This window comes from Scylla paramamosain, chromosome 7 (assembly GCF_035594125.1).
Source record: "Scylla paramamosain isolate STU-SP2022 chromosome 7, ASM3559412v1, whole genome shotgun sequence".
Lineage (NCBI taxonomy): Eukaryota > Metazoa > Arthropoda > Malacostraca > Decapoda > Portunidae > Scylla > Scylla paramamosain.
In genome coordinates, this window is record NC_087157.1 from 9,787,501 (window position 1) to 9,813,920 (window position 26,420).

At 35.4% G+C, this 26,420-nt stretch overlaps 1 protein-coding gene across 1 annotated transcript in view; it reads left to right on the top strand.

The window, feature by feature from the left end:
- LOC135102039 (bromodomain testis-specific protein-like) overlaps positions 1 to 26,420 on the top strand; it is an 81,467-nt gene that overhangs the window by 23,389 nt on the left and 31,658 nt on the right. Inside the window, 10 exon segments of the mRNA XM_064006686.1 lie at positions 6,176 to 6,283; positions 13,906 to 14,067; positions 20,131 to 20,200; positions 20,203 to 20,222; positions 20,729 to 20,830; positions 21,887 to 22,032; positions 22,990 to 23,155; positions 23,840 to 24,233; positions 24,659 to 24,829; positions 24,948 to 25,088. Of these exon segments, the coding sequence (XP_063862756.1) occupies positions 6,176 to 6,283; positions 13,906 to 14,067; positions 20,131 to 20,200; positions 20,203 to 20,222; positions 20,729 to 20,830; positions 21,887 to 22,032; positions 22,990 to 23,155; positions 23,840 to 24,233; positions 24,659 to 24,829; positions 24,948 to 25,088 (1,480 nt within the window).

Below are 26,420 nucleotides of genomic sequence, written 5' to 3' on the forward strand. Positions count from 1 at the left end.
GAAGGTATTCATTGTGGTTTTGAGTCATTCCTTTCATACATTTAGTCAGCAAGTCTTCAGTCTAGAGTTGGTCATAAATCACCTTGATCTCCTTCAGTTGATCTGTGTCCAGGTGAAAATATACTTTAATTTTCTTGTGAGATGCAGGTGTTTCCTTTCGGGCGATGCTTTTATTATAAAAAACACTGAATCTTCACCTTGAGCACACAACTGATGCTGTGGGTTTTAATTAGTGAATGTGAAGTGGTAGAAGGCAGATAATTTCATCTATTGTTTCTGGAGTACTTGTGCCAACCTTCCTATTCAGGCTTATTTGGTAGTAGTGCTGGAGGCTGTTAATGACAGTGTCTGTCCAAATGATGACCATTGTATTCCTACTCTTTTTACTTTCTTCAGACCACGTAGGGCAGTGTCGAGCTGCTTTGTAACTTAATTTACTCATTCTGCTTTACTCACTTTGTAATCACCATAAGGTCCTTTACCCTTGTTAATTTCACAAACTTTGAAGAAGGCCTTGCTGTCACTGTCTGATACAAATGTTTTATATACAATATTACACTTCTTCGATCTTTCCCACAGTACAACGGCAGTAGCACCCTCAATGCCACCTGAGGAACCTTTGTAATTTTCTTCACAGACCTCTTTGATGTGCTGCTCACTCCATTCCAAGTATTCATTTTCTGCTAGTTTTCCATTCTTTAGATTATTTGATTTTTTTTACACTGAAAACATAACTTTGAACACGTGTGGTAATCTAGAATTAGTCCACTATCCACGTCAATTACAGAATCCACACTGAAGTTAGACATGAATCCACACATGCCATGACCCATTGAATGTCACATCATCTCGTACTTGAAAATGAGCCAAATTAAAAAAGGCAACAAGTTTGCTAGCACCATCATACCCAGCACCTATCAACATTGGATAGTATGCTAGCATCGTTGTCAGTAGGTAATAACTTTTCACCTTTACACTAACACCTTTCGAGGTGTCTGACGCCTTCTCCCCACTCAGTACACTTTGCCTATGTGTAGGTGTTGATCTGATGGTGAGCAAATGTCAGAGTAACAGTTTGTCTTAAAACAATTTTTACTCAAAACATTATCTACAAAGATTTTCCATGCTTCTTTACAAATAATTTGTTTCTTCACTGTTTCACAACCTTATGATTTGTCCACATCATCATATACTTTTTTTTTTTTTTTTCCCACTTGGAAGTTTTATGGTGCATGATGTGCCCAGCGCCAGCGAGGGTGAGATGAGGTGTTGGCATGGGTGATAGTGGCGTACTGAGTGGCGCAACATGCATCCCTATGCGAACTCTCTGCCTTGCTTCATCTGCCTTTTCCTGTTTTTTTCTGGCTATAGCTACTCTTTCCTTTATTTTCAGCATGCTGAAGTAGTTGTTATGCAAGCTGGTAACACAGAGAACTGGATGAGTGGTTATTTTGCCAAAGGAAGTCAAACACACAAAGTGTGGATTCACACATATATTCTGATCATGCTGTAATCATCAACATTGATGCATTCAGTGGCTAGGCTTGTGGCAGGCTGTGGGGCACACCAGCTACAAAGGATGCCAGATGCCTCTAGAATATTATCTAAAAAATCGCACAAAATTTTGAGAAAAACAGAAAAACAACCGGTGTCAAATGACATTAATATAAAGGGAAAGCAAGCTGTCATATGACCTGCTCTTTAAAATTTAAATGCCACTGTAAACAATGTCTTCATGTTAATGGCAGTCACAGAAGATGCTCTCACAACCTGTTTTTTTTTTTTTTTTTTTTTTTTTTTTTTTTTTTTTTTTTGGAGGGTTTATTTGATTAAGGTAATTTCATCAATATATTGTTCAAAATTCAGGTACAGATCTGTTAACCAAATCTGTTCTAGGTATGAATATAGACCACTCATTTCTTATTAAATTTTTGGACCATAGCAATCTTAAATAAATAGTATTTGGTTGCTTTTAAAAATTTTGGTATAATTCTTCTGTCAAGTTGGAGAACCTAAGGTTGTTCTGTTCTGATATTGAGAATAGTCATTGTATGTTCTTGAGATATTTTGGAGGCACAGCACATAACAAAAATTATTGCTCCTAACATGTGCATATTTTCCTGGTTCAAAATTTTGTAATTCTTGCTTTGACCCAGCTTTCTCAGAAGTAAAGGACAGCTCACATTTGGTACTACCATAATCATGCATCTTAAAATCAGATTTTTTGTATCAGATTGGAGAAATGGTCTTTGTGTTCATATTGCAAATCTTGCTAAATATTCCCCATACCTGTCTGGTCTCTCTCTCTCTCTCTCTCTCTCTCTCTCTCTCTCTCTCTCTCTCTCTCTCTCTCTCTCTCTCTCTCTCTCTCTCTCTCTCTCTCTCTCTCTCTCTCTCTCTCTCTCTCTCTCTCTCTCTCTCTCCATATTTATTTATCATTTTGTGTGCTGCTGTGTGGCCCACACCACTGCCTAGCATCATGCTGTGGCCAGTCCTGCCAGAGTTGCCAAGTCTGCAGTTGCCCAGTTGCGCTGCTTCTGGTGAGAGTTGGGAGGCGGGAGGAATGATATAAGAACATAAGAAATAAGGGAAGCTGCAAGAAGTGACCAGGCTTACACGTGGCAGTCCCTGTATGAAATATACCTACCTATTTCCATCTATTATCCCCATTCATAAACCTGTCTAATCTTCTCTTAAAGCTCTCTAATGTCCTAGCACTAACAACATGATTACTGAGTCCTTTCCACTTATCTACCACTATTTGAGAACCAATTTTTTTCCTATCCCCTTCCTAAACCTAAAGTTTTCAAGTTTGAACCTGTTATTTCTTGTTCTATCCTGGTTGCTAATCCTACGAATTTTGCTTATATCCTCCCTTGTTAACCTTTATACCACTTAAAGACTTCTGTCAGGTCCTCTCTTAACCTACGTCTCTCTAAAGAATGTAAATTTAAAAACTTCAATTTTGCCTCATAAGGAATACTCCTCATCCCCTGTATCCTTTTAGTCATCATGGGTCGCCAGTTTTTGGGGTGCTTTTGCATACAAAGTCGCAGCCTATAGGGATGATTAGCTTCAAATATGATGGTTCTGTTCTTTCCAAGCAGTTGTTTTTTAACCTAGAGTCCATGCATTTCTAAAGCTTTAACACAGGCTTAGTTTATATTACAGTCTTCAGTCTGATTGTAGATTCCACAAAGGGTAGCTTGCTCAGTCTTATGACAGCTTGATCTGTTAAATTGTAACTGCCTTCTCTTTGTAGCTTTAAAGAAAGTTTTTCTGTTGTCTTAACACGTAATAAAAGCTCAACAGTTGAGACTGGTGTAAAGCTTTATTTTCTACCCTTAGTATGAATATGAAGGTCACTTTTCTGCTGTTATACTGCTGTTGTGGTCAGTGGTGCTGTTCTCAGATTTTTTTTTATTAGTGGTATTTCAGTGTTCTGTTCTTTTATGTACACTGCTGTAATTAGTGATTCAGGTTTGTGACTCCAGGTAAATGCTACAGATGGTATAGCTTCTGGTAATGCCATAACAGCTTGTTCTATAAATAATTATTTGATGTTCCATGCTGATTATCAGTAGTGAATTCTGGAGGTTATGCCAGGAGTCAGCAATGCCTGAAGAATCATTTAATTTCTTTAATATATTGTTTAAATTTAACTTAAATTTTTATTTATTTATTTATTTTGTGTTTGTTGTGTAGTGTGGTGCTATTGAAAAAAAAAAAATTACAAAAAATTGAGAAAGAAGAGGGAAGGATGTTTGAAAAACCAGTTTTAATATATTGAAGACATACCGGATTTTATTAAGGATTTGAAAGAAAAGCAGCAGAACCATTTGGGGTATCAGGACATTCTGAAAGTGAAGGCATCAAAGTATTGAGCTACTATGACATTATCATGTTTTCTTTAAATCTGAGAGAATTCCTGTTTATCAAGAAAAATCTGTATTCATGTAAATTAAGAAGAAAAGGACTACTCAGTGATGGACTAGATGTGTGTCAGTCCAGTATAATTTGTAAAAGATAGTTATATCGTGATTATAAAATAAATGAAAAAAATTGACAATTTTTAGAAAGAAAGGATAATTGTGGGCCATTTAAATTACTAAAAATGTTAGTGGAACATACAGAATGTTGCTTAGCTTGACTGGCTTTGATGCACCTTGATGAGGAACTGTCAAGTTAATGATGGCTGTGATGCTGTGATAAGATTAACACTGAAGTGTGCTGTGGTGACATGGTCACTACATTTAGCAGAAACTGGACCAGATTAAAAGTGCCCATAAAAGTTTATCATTTAGATTACCCAGGAGTAGAGATAGGATGAATTACACTTTGGTGATCTACCTTATGAACAATATAAGGGATGCATCAAAGCTTAAACGAAATAGAGAAAATGGATCTCTTCTTCATGTATATTGCACACACACACACACACACACACACACACACACACACACACACACACACACACACACACACACACACACACACACACACACACACAAATGGAATATCAGATGCAGAATAGGCATAGTCAAAGTCAATCAGGTGTTAATTATTTTGAATTAATTTTTCATATGAGAAAGATCATATTACTGTGTTGTTAGGACTTACAGATCTATTTCTCAACATGTCATTACCTAGAGGTAATGCATTATAAGTAACTGTGTGCTGTTGTGGATTCCTGTCTAGTCTCTTGACTAGTACCTACTACTTTTGTATGTACTATACTTTTCCTTATCACTGAGGTGATTGTCACTATGCCAGTTAAAAACATTTAAACAGATATTTCGAAGCTCCCATTCTCTTCATGCATAATGCAATGGCTCCTTACATGTAATGTTATGTAGCAGATTCTGAACTTCATATACATAAGAAATCTGGCAATCATTGTTGTTGTGAATATTCCCCATTTCCTTGCTTGCTACTTTGTTACTAAAGGAAGCATTGTGAATGTCCAAGGCACAAATTGGTAGTTTAAATGTTCACTTGCAAGTGAAATAACCAACAGATCACAGTTACTGTCTGCATCACAAAACAGGTGGATGGAAAGGGAGGGTAAGGGTAGGGTTACCCAGTAGTGCTTTTCCCAGGTTTTATGCTTATTTGTGTATGAAAAAGATAGGGTAATAAGTATTGTATAGACGGAATGATAGCTAATATGCAATATTCTTATGAAAGTTGTTTGTAGAATCTTATGGCCTTGGATGTGAAATCATTCACTTATTAGCTTGATGTGTGTGGGCAAAAACAAGAGTTGCCATATGTGGGATTAAAATCAGATGCACTTTGCTTGTCTCACAACAAATGCATAAGCAGCAGTTGCTTAGTTTTGTGGATACCATTGCTATGTAATGCAAGCTAAGAGTTTCCTAGTCTCTTGATACCTCTCATTGGGATGACTAAAGTCCATAGATGATGATGAACACCACAAGAGTAATCATGCCACAAAACTAAATGATATGCTTAACTTGATTCCTTAAAAATAAAAACAAGACAGATTTGGAAGACAACCTGTGCCACTGCTGAGTGACTGATCATGTTCAAGTTGTCATACCTTCAACATTGCTTTTATGTACTGTGTAATCTTATGCAAGGATATATTCTACTTCAAGGTGTTTTGATATATCAATATATATATATATATATATATATATATATATATATATATATATATATATATATATATATATATATATATATATATATGTATAGAGTAAAATGTTGTGGCCTGGCATGGAATATCTCTTGAGAACAGTCTTGCAAATGGCAGTAAACACTTAGTAAACAACTGTGTAATATTTATTGGAAAATGAAAGGACAAATCTCGAATAATTGCTCTATCTACAGATTTTTTCATTTGCTTATTTTTTATTTACAAATTTCAGTATGTGGATAAGTGGTTCTGTACATAGATTGTCTGCACATATGAAGGTCCTACTGTAATAGCTTGGCAGGTGATGCATAATGGAAGAGTAAAGTTCTCTCTCTCTCTCTCTCTCTCTCTCTCTCTCTCTCTCTCTCTCTCTCTCTCTCTCTCTCTCTCTCTCTCTCTCTCTCTCTCTCTCTCTCTCTCTCTCTCTCTCTCTCTCTCTCTCTCTCTCTCGTTGTGTCTGATCCTATGTTTGGTGAGTAAAAACTTTTTTTAACACAGTACATATCTTTTCAGGTGTCACTAGGAGGGCCTATGCAAGGCTTTCCACCCCATCCCACGCCAGCGCCCAGTCATCCGAACCCTTCCACAACTATTGATGGGTGGAATCAGAATGACACACAGGTAAGATTCACTGCAGTATATTTTGCTTCATTATGTCTGTATGGATAAAGTCTTTGTATAAAATAACTGATAGAACCTTAACCATTGATTATTTTAGCATGCATCCTTTATTCTCTGACGTTTGTCATTATTATTGTTACATGTGTTGTCATTATAAAGTAGAATACAAGTATGAGGGTTCCTAGCCTTCTGCCTTCATTTCTTTCTTGGGTTGCCTCCTGTGATCTGCAGAGAACAAGGTGAATGTGTATTCCACACCCTAAGGCTTGGTTATATAGAGTAACCATCGTGGAAACTTCATCACAAGGGTTTACACATTACAAACGATTGGGGAGTGACTTGTTACAACAACCTCATGCCATTCACATTCCAGCATTCTCCCCCCAACCCCCATCCCCACCACTTTTTTTATGAGGATGGAGCCAGTTAAGGAAAGTAATTATCCTCTCATACTACTCAGCCATTATTTTTATTATTATTATTATTATTATTATCATCATCATCATCATCATCATCATCATCATCATCATCATCATCATCATCACTTATTTTTGTTACTGCTATTATCTGTTAGTTGTTGTAGTAATAATGAAGTAACAGAGAAAGCACCATCATCTGACCTTGTAGCTTATGAACACTTTGCAAGGAACTATTTACATTGTCGTAAGGTCAATTAGAATCCCGCTCCCAAAATCTCACTAGGCTCGTTTGGACTGCACACCCTGTAGTTCCTGAGGCTGCCTTATGGTGTGGTGCCACCTTTTCTTTCCCTGTATTTTCTGTTGGGAAAGTTTACACATTGAGATGGTGTATCAGTGGGTCTAATGCTATTTTGTCTGACTGTATAGTTGATTTGACAGTTACTATAATTATTTTGTGGAGGCTAAGCTTACCAGACAATTACTGTAATAAATGTAGCCTCTCTCTCTCTCTCTCTCTCTCTCTCTCTCTCTCTCTCTCTCTCTCTCTCTCTCTCTCTCTCTCTCTCTCTCTCTCTCTCTCTCTCTCTCTCTCTCTCTCTCTCTCTCTCTCTCTCTCTCTCTCTCTCTCTCTCTCTCTCTCTCTCTCTCTCTCTCTCTCTCTCTCACACACACACACACACACACACACACACACACACACACACACACACACACACACACACACACACACACACACACACACACACACACACACACACACACACACACACACACACTGATTTTAGATATTGAAGTTAACACTATCTGAATAGCTTTTATAATTAACTGTTGGGTTCCACTAAAGTTGGACAGTGATGCTTCTGCTATAATAGTAGTAGTAGTAGTTGTTGTTGTTGTTGTTGTTATCTTTTTCAATGATTTCTTGAAGTTACTTAGTGTTCATTTCCTCCATGTTGTGTTTCTTTGCTGGTCTCGAAACAGAATGAATAATCTATAAGATGAAGGTATTTATTTAATTTATTTATTTTTTATTTTTTTACTTTGTAAATATGCCTGTGCATCACTTAGTATTTTCATTTGTTGAATTGCAGGAGAGAATATATACTGAAAATCATAAGAAAAAGTCTTGTGATTTGGGTCATTCTTTGTTAGGCAATATATTTCTGAATGATGCAATAAACATTATAGAGGAGTTTGATTTTCATATGACATGTTACATGGGTGTCTCCTCTCTTCATCACATAGCCCCCCTCTCTCTCTCATGTGACTGCTTTTCAATACATTGTGAATGATTCAGTGACAGTGATTGTGGGAAGAGAGGATGAATGAATGGAGGACAGTGAAAGATTGCAAAGCTTCATAGATTCGTTATCAAAAGTGAAACTCAAAACATTCAAAATACACGTTTTCATAATCTCATCTTTAGGAGTTTATCTAAAGATATGGTTGGTGTATCTTGAGTGGCTTGGTGAAAAAGTGTGTGCTTTAAGTGTGACATGGCCTCCAATTATGTAGCTGGAATGTCTTCAATATCATGTAATTAGTTAGGTGGAAAAAGTAGCATTAGATCAGGAAGCTTCCAAAGGGAATAATGGTATAGTGTTGTGCATCTGTCTATAGAGGAGGATGTCACTTGGTCTTCACCAACTGAGCATTATCTTTGACAAAAAGGTAATTATATCTTATCATGGGGAAAGTGGAAAATATCCATATTGTATAGTGTTGCAGGACAAATACAGAGGCAATTTCATGAAGGCACAGTATTCCATTTATTGTTCCATTGAATTTACAGTCAAGTAATAACAGCATTAGACTTGTCACAGTCTTGTTTCACTGCTTGATATACAGTGCTTGTATTAATAATTTGCTGGCATGGAGGGATGTGAATCACTTGCTTTAGTGTTACTAGCCAATGTTCTATGCATGAATAATGCAATGCAAAGTATTGTGCTTTACCTGGTTGAGCATTTTACATGTAAGGTAAGTTTTTTAAAAGATTTAATTTGACCAGCTGAGTTTTGTTATTAATAATCACCAAAGGTTTGTTTATTTTGTTGGAAATGTTTAACTGGTAATATATATTGTGACAAGGCTGTTTCCAGGTGTTAAATTTAATTACTTTAATGTGTAAAAGATCCTTTACATACTGCTACAGAATATATTTACCTTTGTAGCTGTTGTGTGCATGCTTGAAGTGGTCCTCTTATAAATGAGTCTTGCAACACTCAGCAATAAATTACCAGGGAGGGTATGAAGCTACTCCTGTGGCCATTTTGAACTTTTATGAAATTTTGTAAACAAGATTTGCATAAACGGAGATCATTAGTGAATTTTTTAGTTATATATTGAACAGTGTTGCACCACCATCATGAAATATGTTTACACTTGAGCTGTTAAGTGGGTTTATTCTTTATCGAATGGTATTGAGGAGTATGATAAATATACCAACAGTCGTCAGCTATTTCAAATGTATAAAGCTAATGGCATCTCAGGACTTCGTATCATCTGATTCACTAAATTTAAATCTTTTTAGAAGGTAACAATGTTTTTACTGTTCATTCAGTAACGTGCAGTCTCAGCTTTGCAATAGACCTTTTCAATGTGACTGGAATCCTTTACCATGTTTAAACATGTTTTCTAATGAATATCAAATACTTGGTTATTAACTTTGTTCCAGAAAATATAATTTAGCATGTAGGATGTTGACTTTTAAGTTTTAAAACATGTTTATGTTTTAATTAGCTAATGTTTACTGATCTGTATACTTAGCATGAAGCTGTGCCATGAGATGTTTTATCCATTCATTTAAGTGGATTCATGAAGTGAGAGGAGAATTGTTCACTCTGCTTCAGATACAAATGGAGACTGAGGAGAAATAATATGAATGTTTGCTGTCAGGATGCAGACTTGATTAATGGGTAGGGCTTTGGGGATGCTATTCCTGCAAAGTTTGAAGACCAACAGATGCAAAACTTTAGTGATTTATGTTTTTCATATCAACAACTTCACTGCTGCTAACATTTTCAATATTGCATTGTCGTTTGTCTTTGTCTTGTTAGTTTTTTGTGATTTTCAACTTTTCATATTTAATTTTTGGGGAGATAAAATTCATAAAAGAATTCATGCAATCAGAATATTGATAATAGGACAAATTAACAGTATTAATCCACTGTACTTCTTTATATCCTGAACAATTTCTGCTAGTTTATGCTGAATGATTTTCACAAAATATGCATATTTTTAAATATTTCCTGTTGCAAGTTTCTCTCTCTCTCTCTCTCTCTCTCTCTCTCTCTCTCTCTCTCTCTCTCTCTCTCTCTCTCTCTCTCTCTCTCTCTCTCTCTCTCTCTCTCTCTCTCTCTCTCTCTCTCCATGGTTGTACCTCTTGATTTTAGTGATCTTATAGTCATTTAATACAGGGACATGATGTTTTGCATCTTTTAGTACTACTACTAGTTACTAGTAAACTCAAGAGTCCAGCCATAATGTGTTCTTGCTTGCCGTGATCATCTTTCGTCTGGTGGGTTTATTTGTTATATGTTGTATATCAAATTAGAGCTTGATGAGATCTTTGTATTCCAAATTTGTTGAAGTGAAGTTGTTACAGTGAAGTCCATCAGTATCCATATTTTTTCCAGTGTTAACTTTTCAAGTGCTTCATCAGTTTTCTTATCAGCTGGTCATTTTCTTTCTCTTCATAGCTGGGTGGGGCTTGTACTACATCACTTTTTCCATATAACAATCTTATTGATAATACTTGTACCATGATTTATCGTTTCATTTAAGATTGTCAAGCAGGCCATAATTATTCTTGCTACCACTTTTTGGTATCTGTTTTTCCTCAGCACTTTTTCACTGAGTACATACATCTTGCACCTGTTATTAAGTAGTTTGGTTCATCTAAACATAACACTTCTGGTGTCATATTGCAGTTCACCTACAGCATTGTATAAGATCATTCTCTCTCTCTCTCTCTCTCTCTCTCTCTCTCTCTCTCTCTCTCTCTCTCTCTCTCTCTCTCTCTCTCTCTCTCTCTCTCTCTCTCTCTCTCTCTCTCTCTCTCTCTCTCTCATTATTGTTTCTGTATTCTGATTTATCTCTATCCCTTGGCATCTTGTTTATTGTATCTTAAATCATACCTAATATTTGAAAAGCTTTTTCTCAGTGCTTCCATAGTTTTTTGTTTTGTTTTCTTATTCTTTCTTTCCTTGTTTTATCTTTCTCTTGCAATGTTTTAATGATCTTCTCTCTTCTTCATTCAGGTCTTCCCTTATTAGTATGTTTTTGTAGTCCTACAGTTGGGTAAGTCTTAATTTCTCTTATAATTTTGTTCATTAGGTTTTAACATTGCTTTCACAGTATGTTGCCTAATTTTTTATGCATTTTCTATTTTCTGTCTCCCACCCTAAGTCTCTCTCTCTCTCTCTCTCTCTCTCTCTCTCTCTCTCTCTCTCTCTCTCTCTCTCTCTCTCTCTCTCTCTCTCTCTCTCTCTCTCTCTCTCTCTCTCTCTCTCTCCCCCAAACTGAAATTTTTAATGCTTATTCTTTATATCTTGAAAGATAAAGGTGCAGTTGTTGCTAATACCACATTATTTTCTTTGTTGCCTTTTCCCTTTCTGTTTATTTTTCCCTTCTCAATCAACTTACATATGAAGACTGTCCAGGGTCTCATTTAATCTCCCACCCATAGCTGCATTCATATACTTTGGCCTCCTCATTTACTGTCAGTGGCTTTTTGTATTTTGGAACTGGTGTTTGTACCTCTTCTCATTTACCGTATCTGCCATTATTACATGTTCTTGCTGTTCACCATGTTTTTCTCTTCTCATCTCCAGTGCTTTTGTTCTGAGGAAGTTCCCATACCTATTTATGTATGTTAGAGGAGAATATTTTGTTACTGAACTTATGTTTACATATCACTGGTTTGATGTGTTCAAATCAGTCTATCCATCGATCAGTATACCAGGGCAGCATTCCCATGAAGAGGGGTAGCCAAGACAAAGTACCCACCATATATATTATATTTGATAGTTTTCTTCATGTATGGTGTTAATGTTTTTTCCCGTGACCGTGTATCTCGCTTTACCACTCCTAAGTCTTATTAGTTTTCTGTATTGTTTCTAGTACTAGTGTATAATTTCAAATGTGTCTTACTTTGCTCTCATTTTTATTCTTGATGTTTCTTTTTGAATAAGATTTACTACTTATAACAACTGTAGAACCTCAGAACACCCACATTTAACTTCAGTCAGGCAGTTCTTATTCTAAAAGTTTGTATTCATAACAAATTTTTCCCCATTGAAAATAAAGGAAAATAAAATTATTTGTAGACCTTACCTATAATGTGCACAACACTCGATCACTGTCATTCATGGCTTCTGTGAGGCAGCAATGAGTGAGGTGGTGGACTGCTGACAAACAGTGTTGCCAGTCTATTCTCAGAATCCCTAAATAGTATTCAAGATAGAAATGTGCCAGATCCTAATTCCCTTTATTTCCATGCATATCTTGAAAATGCTGAAATATATGTTAGATATGTCATGCACTTGCTTTACATGTACTACAAATTATATTTCATGTTGTATAAAATAAATGACTTTATGCTTGAAGTAGCATACATATCTGCAGCATTATCAAATATATTCATATTCCATTCAGGTTTAGGAAATTCATGTTCAGAGGTTCTATTGTATTCATAGATACTGTCTATGATCCCTTGCAACTTTTAATCTCCAGTCTTTCATTCAGCAACTTTGTATCTTGAACAAAGAGACTTGGGCCACATGTCATGTTGTTGATTTGTATTTAGAACATTATTGGTGCTAGTACTGACTTGCATGGGAAAATTCTCTCTCTCTCTCTCTCTCTCTCTCTCTCTCTCTCTCTCTCTCTCTCTCTCTCTCTCTCTCTCTCTCTCTCTCTCTCTCTCTCTCTCTCTCTCTCTCTCTCTCTCTCTCTCTCTCTCTCTCTCTCTCTCTCTCTCTCTGAAATATTGATGCAACATTTGCTCTTTTCTGTTACTTTGGAGCTTTCTTTCAGGGAGTATGCATGTTTGTGGGTGGGTTGGGGGATTGGGTAGTCTTGGGTTAGCATTGCCTTTGGTAATGCTGTGATGAACAATCTGCCAGTGTTGGTGTGTATATTTTGTGTGTTTTGCTGTGTGATGATTAGCATGGATGGTTTGGCAGCCTTGTCTTAGAATAATCTTTAGGCAGCTACCAGTGTGTGATATGATGTTGAGAGTGAAATTTAAACTAGACATCCTTGTGAAGCAGTGTTGCATAAAATTCCTAAGAGGAAAATGATGCACTGTACTTATCACAGAAAACATATTTTTGAAGCAAATAGGATCTAGACTAGACACAGATTGGCATTAATGTGATTTACATCTTGTATGATTTTTGTTGGAAACTGTTAATAGTCAGCATTTTTTTAACCTTTATTTTTCATTATAGTATATTTAATGAGGCAGAATAGCAGACTGGTTTTTCTCCTTGGAATGGTTTGAATTGAGTTACAAAGGTGCCTTAGATCCAAACTGTTTTAAGAAAACTTGAAACATTGATACTTTTCTATGTGAGTTCTTTCATTGTTGTCACTGTCTGTAGCTAGTCATACCAGCTAAGGCAGACAGGAGACGTGGAATACAATTAGCCATCTTGTATTCTATGATCTCAAGTCTTAGAGGCAATGGCTTGTTGCTTTGGTCTATAGTTTAACAAGTTAAAACAGGCCAAATGATACAGTAGACATTTCCACAACATACGGTAATACACAAATCACTAGATTTTAGATATGTCATACTAATGAGTTGATATTAAGGTACCAGTTTCTTTAACATCAAATAGAATATTTGATGTTACATTTGCAGATGAATTTTGATGTGTATTGGAAACATTATTTCTGAAAATCTTCATGTTCTTTCTTGAAATTTTTATGATGTGCTGTATGTGTTTTAAAATATCCATGAGCCATCATCCTCTTGCATACCATTTCATCTGCTTTCTAAATACACAAACATCCAGCCTGCTCTTTTAGTTATTATGGAGACCATAGACAGGTATTTATACTGTTCAAGTATGTTTTAGACATATTTGAATTGATGGATAGGGTGTTTATGTGTTCATGTAGTAATTTGATGACCTTTTTAGAACTAATTTCCAGGAAAAAAGTTATTCATGATGGTGTCTTTATTTTCAGAAGGGGATTAAGAGGAAAGCAGACGCAATGAATCCAATGATTGGCAACTCTAATTTAGATGCATTTTCACCGGGGCTAGGAGAAAAGATGGGGAAGATATCCTCTCGGAGAGAGTCAGGCAGACAAATCAAGAAGGTAAACAAGGATTTACCAGATTCTCAGGTAAATATTAGAGTGATTCTTCTGATATATATCTGAGTCTCGGTTTTAAGCTTTGTTTGTTATTAATAGGTAGTCTGGATTCTTTTCCGTCTGTATGCCTGATGAAAATTTTTTAATGGAAATGCAGTGATTGGTCTTTTTTTAAGTTGCTGCTGATAGATGGGTATAATAGTATGCCCTCATCATAAGTAATTAGCTCATTATTTTGCATAAATGCATCATGGCATATGGCAGAAAGTTTTAGAAGTAGTTACTTAATTTGATATATTTTATGTGTACTCCCTTTATTATAACACAGCACCACTAATTGAAGCTTTTATTGTTTTACCAATAATTGGAATAATAGAAGGCCAGTATAACTTGTTTCACATAATTTGATTTATTCATATGTACATGAATTTTATTGAAAAAAAAATTACATTTTAGAGTTTATTTTTCTGTTCTTTAAGCACATTTTTGGTGTTGTAATTAATGGTGCATCTTGTTGAATTTTTGCTGTTATGAGGTGCTATGTATTCCATTTCTCACTCCCTCATTCTTGTTTGTCCATATCACATCTGCCAGTTTATATTGTGCTTTATCTCTGCAATATATGAATGCATGCATGAATCTGTCTTCCCATTCTGATTCCCTTCTGATTTTCCTTTCCTTTATTCATGGAAGAAGTCTTCTAATTTCTCTCAGTAACATATTTTGATAACACAAGTTATCTTTTCTGTTTTTCTCTCAAGAATAAAACCTTGAAGCTATGGCTTTATTAAATAATTGTTCTGTTTCTTTCTGGTCTTTTTCTTTCCTAGATCTGTTCAAACTATAGTCAAACCACATTTTAGATATCTGTGCATATGCATATAATGAATTACTTATTTAGCAAAAGTTACATTAACACTAAATTGAGGATCAAGGCTCATACATGCGTTGTCTTCTGGGCATTGTGTTGAGGATTGCAAAGTATTTACACTGCATTTTATGATTCAAATAAAGTTGTAGATGTTTCAAGGGGAAGTGATTTTATTCATTCTTATAATTGTCCACTTGGACAATTATATTAAATAGGTAGTATACAAGGATACTTGCTGATGACATCACTTAGCCTAGACAGTTCTTTTAGCCTTTACTCTTGACATCTAAATGAATCATCTAGCTTTGTATTTCATAAACTGATATGTCCTAGCTTTCATCTCCACTAAACACTCCACTAAACATTTTAAATTAAATTCTTAATAAAAAAAATGCATGATTTTGGTAGGGTCATAGCTGGTGCAGCAACTTTTGTGTTTGCAATATGTGAAAATGCAGTGGAGATAGATGTGTTTTAGGCATGATCCCCCCTCCATTCTCTCTCTCTCTCTCTCTCTCTCTCTCTCTCTCTCTCTCTCTCTCTCTCTCTCTCTCTCTCTCTCTCTCTCTCTCTCTCTCTCTCTCTCTCTCTCTCTCTCTCTCTCTCTCTCTCTCTCTCTCTCTCTCTCTCTCTCTCTCTCTCTCACAACTATAATATGAAGACCCCAACAGCAAGGCAAGGCAATCAGTCACATCTTTCTTTCTTGGCCAAGTTGTAGAATACCTATTTCATCAATACATTTTCATGTATTGATGCTTATAACTAGTGATTAGAAATCTTATATTGACTGCACCTCATATGCAAATTGGAAAGATATATATATATATATATATATATATATATATATATATATATATATATATATATATATATATATATATATATATATATATAATTTATTTCTATCACATTTATCTAGTTATGAACCATTACTAAAACTATTATTCTTGGTTGCTAGTGATTAAATTGTGTAAAAATGTGTGCGCGCTCTCTCTCTCTCTCTCTCTCTCTCTCTCTCTCTCTCTCTCTCTCTCTCTCTCTCTCTCTCTCTCTCTCTCTCTCTCTCTCTCTCTCTCTCTCTCTCTCTCTCTCTCTCTCTCTCTCTCTCTCTCTCTCTCAGTGCTAGTTGTGAAGAGAGGGGAGGTATTACTGGCATAATATACAAAAAAGAAGTGGACACTTCAGTTTCAACCGTGAATGGCACAGTTGGTCTTCCAGCATGACTAGAAGTGTCTACTGAGGGCATCCTTCAATGAGAAAGTTTTGATAATATATGGAGATAGCAATCTCAGTGTGAAAAGATAACAGTAATACCATCCACCCACCCCAGCAATAAGTGTTCTTCATTGTATCACTATATATCCAAATTTTCATTGCTTCTTTGCAGAAGTGATGCAACTATTTTCATTGTTAGGTTCCTTTGCCCCTCCCCCCTTTTTTTTTTATTATTAGTAGTATTTATTTTTTCTTCATTTTGAGTATCTTTACCTCACTCACTGTCTGGATGAATTGTAAAATAAAGAGAGCAAATGTTGCTGCTTGATATTTGCCCTTGTGCATGTGCAAAATTAAACAAATGTTAAACAACTGGCACTGTTGGTATAATTTTTGTTCTATATTGAATAGAGGAGAACTTTAAAAATATCTTTAATCAACTATTTATTTTTATTAACTGGATATGTTGAATATTTTACTATGGGTGTTTAAGAGAGAGATGATAATGTCAATTATGAGTTGGAAGAATAATTTGGTCAACTTCTAAAGAATAAGAGGATGAAAAACTAGCACATGGATTTGCTCAAGAGGGAGAAAATTGTTTATCAGTCATCATTGCTAATCACCAGTTTCATTTATGAATTATGTCTTTTACCAATATAGTTTTGCCTAGTTGAATAGCTGACTTGCATTGAATAAATATGGAATCTAGAAAAAAGTTAATGTATACAAGTCTCCTAGTATAAAGGTTGAGTATTATCTATGGTTATCAGTTAAAGTTTGCTGTTGTAATCCATATTTCACTTACTATGCTCAACATAGAATTTCATGTGTGATATCCATTGCACCAATGTCTGATGTAGTGCTGGAAGGTTGCAAATGTATAGTGTTTCATATCACTGCCCATGTATGTTATGGAGAGATATCCCTGTGGTGTGTGATCCTATATTATTGTTTCAGTTTTTCACTTTATCTGTGAATATATTATTTTGCTAAAAGTACTTCAAGAAAGACATGCTTATGCATGAGATAATGTTCTTAATTTATCCTGTCAGTCAGTATGGTAATGGAAATTGATACAAGAATATTTTTGCTTGTTATGATTTGTCTTTTAATCATATTGCCTGTTATGATTTGTCATTTAATAGTGTTATGTTGGCTTTTTGGTTAGGTTTTGATAGGATTGGTAGCAGTTAGTGTGGAAGGATGCATTTTATAAGGTGTTTACTGGTTATTTGTTTTGATATCCCAAAACTCCTGCACATGTCCAGATATTGATTAGCATTTGCATGCATTGCTGGTAATCATTCTCTCTCTCTCTCTCTCTCTCTCTCTCTCTCTCTCTCTCTCTCTCTCTCTCTCTCTCTCTCTCTCTCTCTCTCTCTCTCTCTCTCTCTCTCTCTCTCTCTCTCTCTCTCTCTCTCTCTCTCTCTCTCTCTCTCCAGTACTTGAAGGGAGGCTCTAAGTAAAATTTGTAGTAATATGTTATTTGTATTATATATAATTAAGTATAACCTTACAGTAAAGAATGACATCACTGTCAGTTCAAAAGAAAATAACCTCGGATGCAGGAGAGGTGGTGGACATGGGCAGGAATGGAACTGTTGTTCTTTTTACTATGTATGATCGTGTGTGTATGTGTGTGTAGATAGAGAGAGAGAGAGAGAGAGAGAGAGAGAGAGAGAGAGAGAGAGAGAGAGAGAGAGAGAGAGAGAGAGAGAAGGGGGGACACTGGGGGAGTTAGCTTTAAAGTAAATATTTTCCTTGAAATTTTTGGGTAGTCTTGTATAACCAGTAGTCTTGTTACCCAACATACCACAGCTTTAAAGTAAATATTTTCCTTGAAATTTTTGGGTAGTCTTGTATAACCAGTAGTCTTGTTACCCAACATATGTGGTATGTTATAATGCATGAGAATATTCTACTACTTAGGGTACTTAATTTTAGACAAACTATACCAACAAATAGAATACTTAATTCACACATATTTAAAATATGAACTGTAACTAGAAATAAGTTTTCTTCCATGCCAGCCTGTAACCAAAATTCATGTCTGCTTGACCCATGCAAACACTGAAAAGGCTAGTATAATTGCATTGCCTTTTGAAAAATTTTAAAAGGATGCATTTACAGCATACAATAATTTTAAAGGTATAATTTCCTATTTATGAAATAGAAATATGAATTTATTAAGTACCAGAATTGGGTAGTCATCTGAATTTGATAGTTGCTTTGGTGTGACATTTCTCAGCTTCCAACTAATGCTTCCATATTTCTTTGCATTTTCATAGGAAAAAAATATCAACAAATAGTATTTTATCTTTTTGACATATGAGATTATTACATTCTCTCTCTCTCTCTCTCTCTCTCTCTCTCTCTCTCTCTCTCTCTCTCTCTCTCTCTCTCTCTCTCTCTCTCTCTCTCTCTCTCTCTCTCTCTCTCATATAAAAAAATTAATATTACCATTTTATTTATTTATTTATTTTTATTTTATTTTAGTTTAGTTTAGTTATTTATTATTTATTTATTTATTTATTTATTTTTATTTATTTATTTATTTTTATTTTTTTCTGAAATATTTCACTTAGTGGCTTGGGAGTATGTAGGTTAGTGTGAGCAGCCAGTAACAAAGGCACTGTATCTTGAATTCCCAAGTGGATGGAGACAAGTTGTATTCATCTCTCTCTCTCTCTCTCTCTCTCTCTCTCTCTCTCTCTCTCTCTCTCTCTCTCTCTCTCTCTCTCTCTCTCTCTCTCTCTCTCTCTCTCTCTCTCTCTCTCTCTCTCTCTCTCTCTCTCTCTGGGAATAGCAATGAGAGTCAGTGGGATATGATCCTGTAACAATGTTGAGACATTCAACCCAATGAAATGTTTTTTTTATGGCCCAACCTCCTTTAACCCCTAAAGGACCAGCAGTGGTGGTGATTTTTGTCTGCTAAGACCAGCCCTCCAGCGCTAATTATCAAAAGTAGCTGGTATTCACACATACCTTAAACTTGACCTCTAACAAAAGAGCAAATGACTTTGTACTCATTGTCAAGTCTTCCTCTTTCTAATGATGCTGTCCAGATGTCTCTACATCAGTGGTTCCCAAACTACTTCTGTCTTTTCTCCCTTCAACTAGTTCACATGTTCAGATTTCCCCCTTCATAAGAGTGACCACAAAATTATGGAATTTCAACCAAAATTATTGTACATAGTCAATACTAAAGGTAATGGTAGCATAAATTTTTATTTGTATTTATATATAATACTTGAAGACAAGTCAACTGCCACATAATATATTTCTCTCTCTCTCTCTCTCTCTCTCTCTCTCTCTCTCTCTCTCTCTCTCTCTCTCTCTCTCTCTCTCTCTCTCTCTCTCTCTCTCTCTCTCTCTCTCTCTCTCTCTCTCTCTCTCTCGTCATTTTCATATCAACAGTCTTGTAATTTCTATCCCCATCTTGCAGAGGAAAGCCTTACAAGTCTTATGACATACATTACTCTAATAAAAGTAATTCTAGCAAGGAAGGTTACTCAGAGTATGGCAATGGTTTGTTCTTGAGATACAAGTGCTAAAACACCTGTTTTTGGCACAGAGATGTGTAATATAACATGCATATCCTCTGCACAGTTCTGTGTGGAATTGAAAAATGTTCTGATGATATTTGACATGTAAGGCTTGGTTATTAGAGTATATCATATTTGGTGCAGATACTTCGAGAATTCACATTTCTTTCTTTAAACATTACCTTTTACTCTGTTCTGAAAGTGCTGATATTTGTGTGTGTGTAAGAGAGAGTGAAGGAGCAGCATGGATGCACACAAGTATAATGGGTATGTACATGTGTATTTGTTTACACAATTGCATGTACACACACACACACACACACACACACACACACACACACACACACACACACACACACACACACACACACACACACACACACACACACACACACACACACACACTTAATGTATGTGTTTACTGGAAGAGGAAATATTAATGATAAATTTGTTTTCCAGCCACAGCACAGCACGAAACCTAAAGGAAAGGTTTCAGAATCCTTTAAAAACTGCAACGAAATTCTCAAAGAACTTTTTCTAAAAAACATTCGGTAAGTGAATGTTATGTTTTTACGTAGCTTGATGGTAGTTATTTAAATTTCTATAGAAATATAATTCAGATGATTATCAAAATTGTTGTCATAACTTGAGAGTACTTTACTTCCATATTAGTTTTTAGGAAATGCTTTGCTTCATTGCTTTACTTGTTTTTTTCTATTGTATTTGATTACATTTTATTGATACACATTTATCTGTTGTTGATCAAAATTTTGTAAATCTTTTTCTTCCTTTGTGTCAACAAAGAGGTGCTACATATCTACTCTGGTTTTTCTTGATATTGTAGTTACTTTCAGTTTTCCAACATATTTGCTTGTTTCATTGTTTTTATTGGTTATTGCACTTTATAACTGAATTTGCCATTTCTCCTTTCATGTGAGTGATTTATCATTTTGCCTCAGCATTAAGTTCAGTCTTTTCCTCCAGTCACCAGCTTTAACATAAATGTTCATTAAATACATGAGTAGAATAATAATTTAGTACCCTTTAATTTTTGCAGGGATATGCATGGCCCTTTTACAAACCAGTTGATGCAGATCTCCTCGGGTTGTCAGATTATCATGAGATAATCAAACATCCAATGGATTTAGGTACAGTTAAGGTAGGTTTTACCAATGTCTTGGTTGTGGTTGTAATCTGTATTTGAGGTATTTTATCAGTCATAAATTTCCTGTTTGATGCAGACATTGGGTGACCTTGAGGTATAGGATTCAGGCCTTCAGGTAAATGGACTTTGGAGGTTCTTTTATATTATCCACCTAACAAAAGATGTGTGTCATTGTGTAGTGATCTTGAAGAGGAAGTACCAATCATTACAACACACATTTTGTAATGATAAGTTGTGTTACATATCCAGTAATACCTGTTGACCCCTTAATAGACCCATCCTTATTCTGCATCTGACCTAATTAATTGACAGGAGTTAGTAATGACATGAAAGTGTTGGGATGATCAATTTAGTTTTGAAGTTAGTAGTGATGTATTTTGAAGATAGACATTGGGAAGATTAATTTGAAATTAGTTTTGAAAGTTAAAGTGCTTGAGGAGGTGCATTACTATTAGTTTTTAGGGTTGTTTGTCACTGTAAATAAAGGAGTAGAAGGTGAAGTTTAGAATACAGTGGAACCACAGTTAATAAATTTAGTTAGTTCCTGAAAGCTGTTCATGACCTGAAATGTTTTTTAACCAAAACTACTTTCTCCATATGAATCAATGCAAAATGGATTTATCTGTTCCCAGACTTTTACAGTGGTACTTTGTGCATTCATTCATACACAAAACCAATGGGGGGAAAAAGTCATAGTGCTGCAAGGGTAAATCAGCTTAGGTCTGGGGTCAGATTATCGGTACTACCAGATAAGCTACTCGACTGATCTTCATGTTATGCTTTGTGTTGAGAGCCAATCCCTTTCCTGTAGACACCTTGAGGATAAAATTTAAGCAAGTGCTGGTGAACACACACACACACACACACACCATGTCTAGATTGCCTCATTTTCAAGGAATTTCAGTTTGATATGTAGATAATCTGCATAATAGGCCGATATCCTTATGAATGAGAAATAACTAAGACAAACCATATCCCTCCCATACATGCACACTACGTAGATTTACTTAATCATACATACATAAGCATGTTAATTTATATACTTTTCAGACAAAAATGGACAATAGAGAGTACAAGAATGGTGCAGAATTTGCAAATGATGTTAGAACCATATTCACCAACTGTTACAAATACAACCCTCCAGACCACGATGTTGTTGCAATGGCAAGAAAACTTCAAGATGTTTTTGAAATGAGGTAAGGTTAACTGTAATTTTTACTTAGTGTCTTTGTAGATTTGAAAGTGAGTCATTAAAAATAACAGCTGACTATAAGGGGAATTAAATGAATAACATAATATAAATAATATAGTTAATGACTATTACTGAAATCTAGCATAAACTTAAAAAAAAATATTCAGCTGTGAAAAAAATATAGTTTAATAAATGGTTGTAACAAATGTCACTGCTGCTCAGGTGGGCAGTTATGAGATAAAAAGTTGAATTATCTTCAAACTTTTATCTGCCTTCTGTTTTACACACCATTGATCCTAAGCCAAAAACCCCAATATCTTCATAGATTAACTTCAGATAATTTAAGGACTTATTCTTTTTGGTTTCTTGGGAAAAAAATCATAGCCAGTCTTCTTGATAGCACCATCCTACTTTATTGTGGTGTCATGCTGGAATTATAGGGGCTTTAGTTAGTAAAGATAAAAGAGTATTTAATGCTCATTGTTGTATGAGCATAGGCTAGTGAGTTTGGTTATCTCTCTTGCTGCAAATAACATAACATATGTAACTTCATTTGCCTTATATTGTTAATTGCTGGTTTACTTTAGCATCAGTAGAAAAAATTTCAGTACTTTCTTGTTGTCTGTAGTTTCTCTATCACTTGTATTGAGGGATCTGTGCTGCTTCTATAACTGATGGGTCTTGTTGGTCTTTATCCAGTTTGGTGGCTATGTATGCAATAAGTAAGAAAATTGCAATATGATGCTGCTTTGGAACTGCTACAAAGTCTTGTTCTGAAAGATTGTGATGTGGCTTCCTTTTGATTTTGGCAGAAATTCTTTTTAACATGTATGTGTATCTCCTATCAATTCATTAATGTGCATTATTGCGTCATTGGTTTGTTTGAGGTAGATATAAGTTTCTGATTGCTGTAATTGTGCATGTAAGGAAGTATTTTGAGGATTTTTTTCTTTTTATGCAGATATGCCAAAGTGCCAGAAGATGAGCCATTTGAAATTCACCCTGCCACAGACTCTGAGGAATCAGATAGTGAAAGTGAAAGTGAAACAGATGACTCAGAAGATGAGAGAGAAAGAAAGCTTGTTCAGCTTCAAGAGCAGCTAAAACAGGTCCAAGAACAAATGAAGGTGACTAACTTATAAACTTATAACTAACTTATAAATAAAATTTTAACTGGCTTAGGTATAGGGAAATACTTGGAGATATAGATTTTGAGCTTGAATGTGTGTGTGTGTGTGTGTGTGTGTGTGTGTGTGTGTGTGTGTGTGTGTGTGTGTGTGTGTATATTTTGTCTCAGCTAATCTACATTGCAAGGAGTATAACCCTGATATATGGAACACCTCAGTCACTAGTGATAAATATGTGGTTTGTAAGTATGAAAGTTGTTTTAAGATTCTTGCTAATCAGTAATATAGACTGTTGTACCAAAGTCTTTTAATTAGATTTCATTATAGGTATGAGGGAAAATCTTTATTGTGGTTTTCTGCATTTGTAGTTTCAAAGTATAGCCAGTATTGTTTGAATTCATTTTAGGTGGTTACTTGATTTAGGATTTAAGTTTTAATCATTAAGCAATATTTCTTCCTAATTTCTGCTTATTATAGAGGAATTCTGTAGTCGTTTTTTTCAATTTTCTAGTCTTGAAATCTTCAGCTCTTAATTTATTATTTGCACTTATATTTTAAGTCTTTCCTATCTTAAACTTGTTCACTTAATATACTAGTTTCTTTGAACAGGTATGTTGTCAGTATTTTACACCTAATCTCTCCCTTTGCTTCTTGTCATCTAAGTATACTTATCTTCTATTCCAGTTATTAGTTGAAGAATCTTTAAGAAGAGGTAAAGATAAGAAAAAGAAAACAAAGAAGAAAAATAAAGATAGAGAAAAAATGTTATCTGACCTCCCAAATATGCCCATGTCTGCGGCGCCCTTAGTTAATCAGAACACGCCAGCGGCAGCTGTTGTCGCAGGTTCTGTAGCTCCATCAAGTGTACCAGCACCTGGCCCAGTTCCTGCTAAACCTAAGAAAAACAAAACTAGTAACAACAAACAAAAGAGACAGAGGTCAAATACAAGTAAATCAAAGAAGAAGGCAGCTGGTGGTTCTCTGGGCATGGTGTTTGACTCAGAGGATGAGGATAATGCCAAGCCCATGTCATATGATGAGAAGAGGCAACTCAGTTTAGATATAAATAAACTCCCTGGTAAGTAATTCATTACACACACACACACACACACACACACACACACACACACACACACACACACACACACACACACACACACACACACACACACACAGTATTACATGAGATTGCTCTGAAAACCACACATATATGGTATCACACAAGAGATTGCTCTGAAAACTAAAGCATGTAGAGGAATGCCTTCCTTGGATTATTTTTTGTTAAAACTTTATTCAGTACTGCCATACATGGAAACATGGCCAAATTGTCTCAAAGTAATATAATAATGCATTATAGAACTTGATAGTAAAGGTTGTTATATTTTTTAGTAGAGGCATGTTGGAGTTATCTCATTTTCTTTTTCATTCTTTCTTTCTTTCTTTTTTTCCTTTTCTTTCCCTGCATTTTAGATCTTTTATCTGTGACATTTTCTTCTCCAACAGGTGACAAGCTGGGAAGAGTGGTGCATATCATCCAAACAAGAGAACCATCACTAAGGGATTCAAATCCTGATGAAATAGAAATAGACTTTGAAACCTTAAAGCCTTCAACACTAAGAGAATTGGAAGCATACGTTGCCTCCTGTCTCAGGAAAAAGCCGAAAAAGGTTATCAGTAAGTGTGACTGATATTCAGTTAACCTGAATATAGATACTTGAACCTGAATATTACTGTGCATATTCTTTTGATTTCTGTTAGAAGTTTACAGCTGTTGGAACTTACTCTTTCACAGCTCGACCAGAGAAGAAGGCTGTCCTATCGAAAACTAAGGAAGAATCTATGGCTGAAAAGAAGCAGGAACTTGAGAAGCGATTACAAGATGTTACAGGCCAACTGGGGAATCCAGCAACAGCAAGAAAAACCCCCAAGAAAGGTATGTCTCTCTCTCTCTCTCTCTCTCTCTCTCTCTCTCTCTCTCTCTCTCTCTCTCTCTCTCTCTCTCTCTCTCTCTCTCTCTCTCTCTCTCTCTCTCTCTCTCTCTCTCTCTCTCTCTCTCTCTCTCTCTCTCGAGAATAGAATGTATATATTTCCAGTGGGTCTAAGTGTGGTGTATCACTCAAGCACATTCCTCCCCATCCTGCATATAGCATTCATCTTCATTGCCTTTCTGCTTTGTCTTTGTGAGTCTGGTTTTTATAGCAGAGATGCAGCTGAAAGAAATTGTATTTATCCTATCCTTTTATTTTTATATTTCTTAAGTACCTTGCTCCTTTCAGGAGCATCCCCAAAAGGGTGGCCATGGCAGAAGAGCCTCCACCTGTTCCTATCCAAACATTCCCTTCTTGCTTGTTCAGATGCTTGGCCTCTACAAACATCTGTTTCACATCTATTCCTTTACCCTATCCTTGAGCAGTGGTGATATAATAATCATTTAAGGTTTTCACTTATCCGTTTGATTGTATTTAATGTCCTTAACAATTCCACTGGATGATGGACATGTCAGAAGAGTCTATGCTTAATCTTGCCCTTACATTCTTCTTTTTTCTTTCCTCTCTCCTGCCTTCTCCCATTCTTTCTTTTCTTGGAAAATGTGAATTAAGATAGCAAAAGAATGTATAAAAACTGGTGTTGAAAGGAATAAAAGGTAGGTGAAAATGGTCTAGGATTTTGTGTTCTTTTGGGAAGGTAAATATTGTGAAATGTGCATGCATTTGTGTGTGCACTTGAGAACGCAGGAAATAAGGAAGGGAGGGAAGTAATCTCTGTAATGATGTAAGTATAAGTTTGGGATGGGAATAGAAAGGTTGGTAATTATGAGGCAGCAAGTGTATTGTGAAAGTGTGGTGAGAACCTGGTAGAACAGCAGGCTTGTTTTTGACTAACATTATTTCAGTATAAGTTGTTCCACAGGTGTATGTGGATGAGGGGTGAAGGAGGTGAGCAGAAGAGTTAGATAATACATCGCTGGATGAGAAATTAACAAAGGATATATTGAATGATTCGGTAATAAAATACGTTTTGAAGGGGTGAATCACTATTATTTCAGCTAAGTATAACATGAGTTATGTTAATGGGAAGGTCAGTAGTGTATTATAATATACAAAGGTGTTTTATATATATATATATATATATATATATATATATATATATATATATATATATATATATATATATATATACATACATACATACATACATACATACATACATACATACATATATATATATATATATATATATATATATATATATATACACACACACA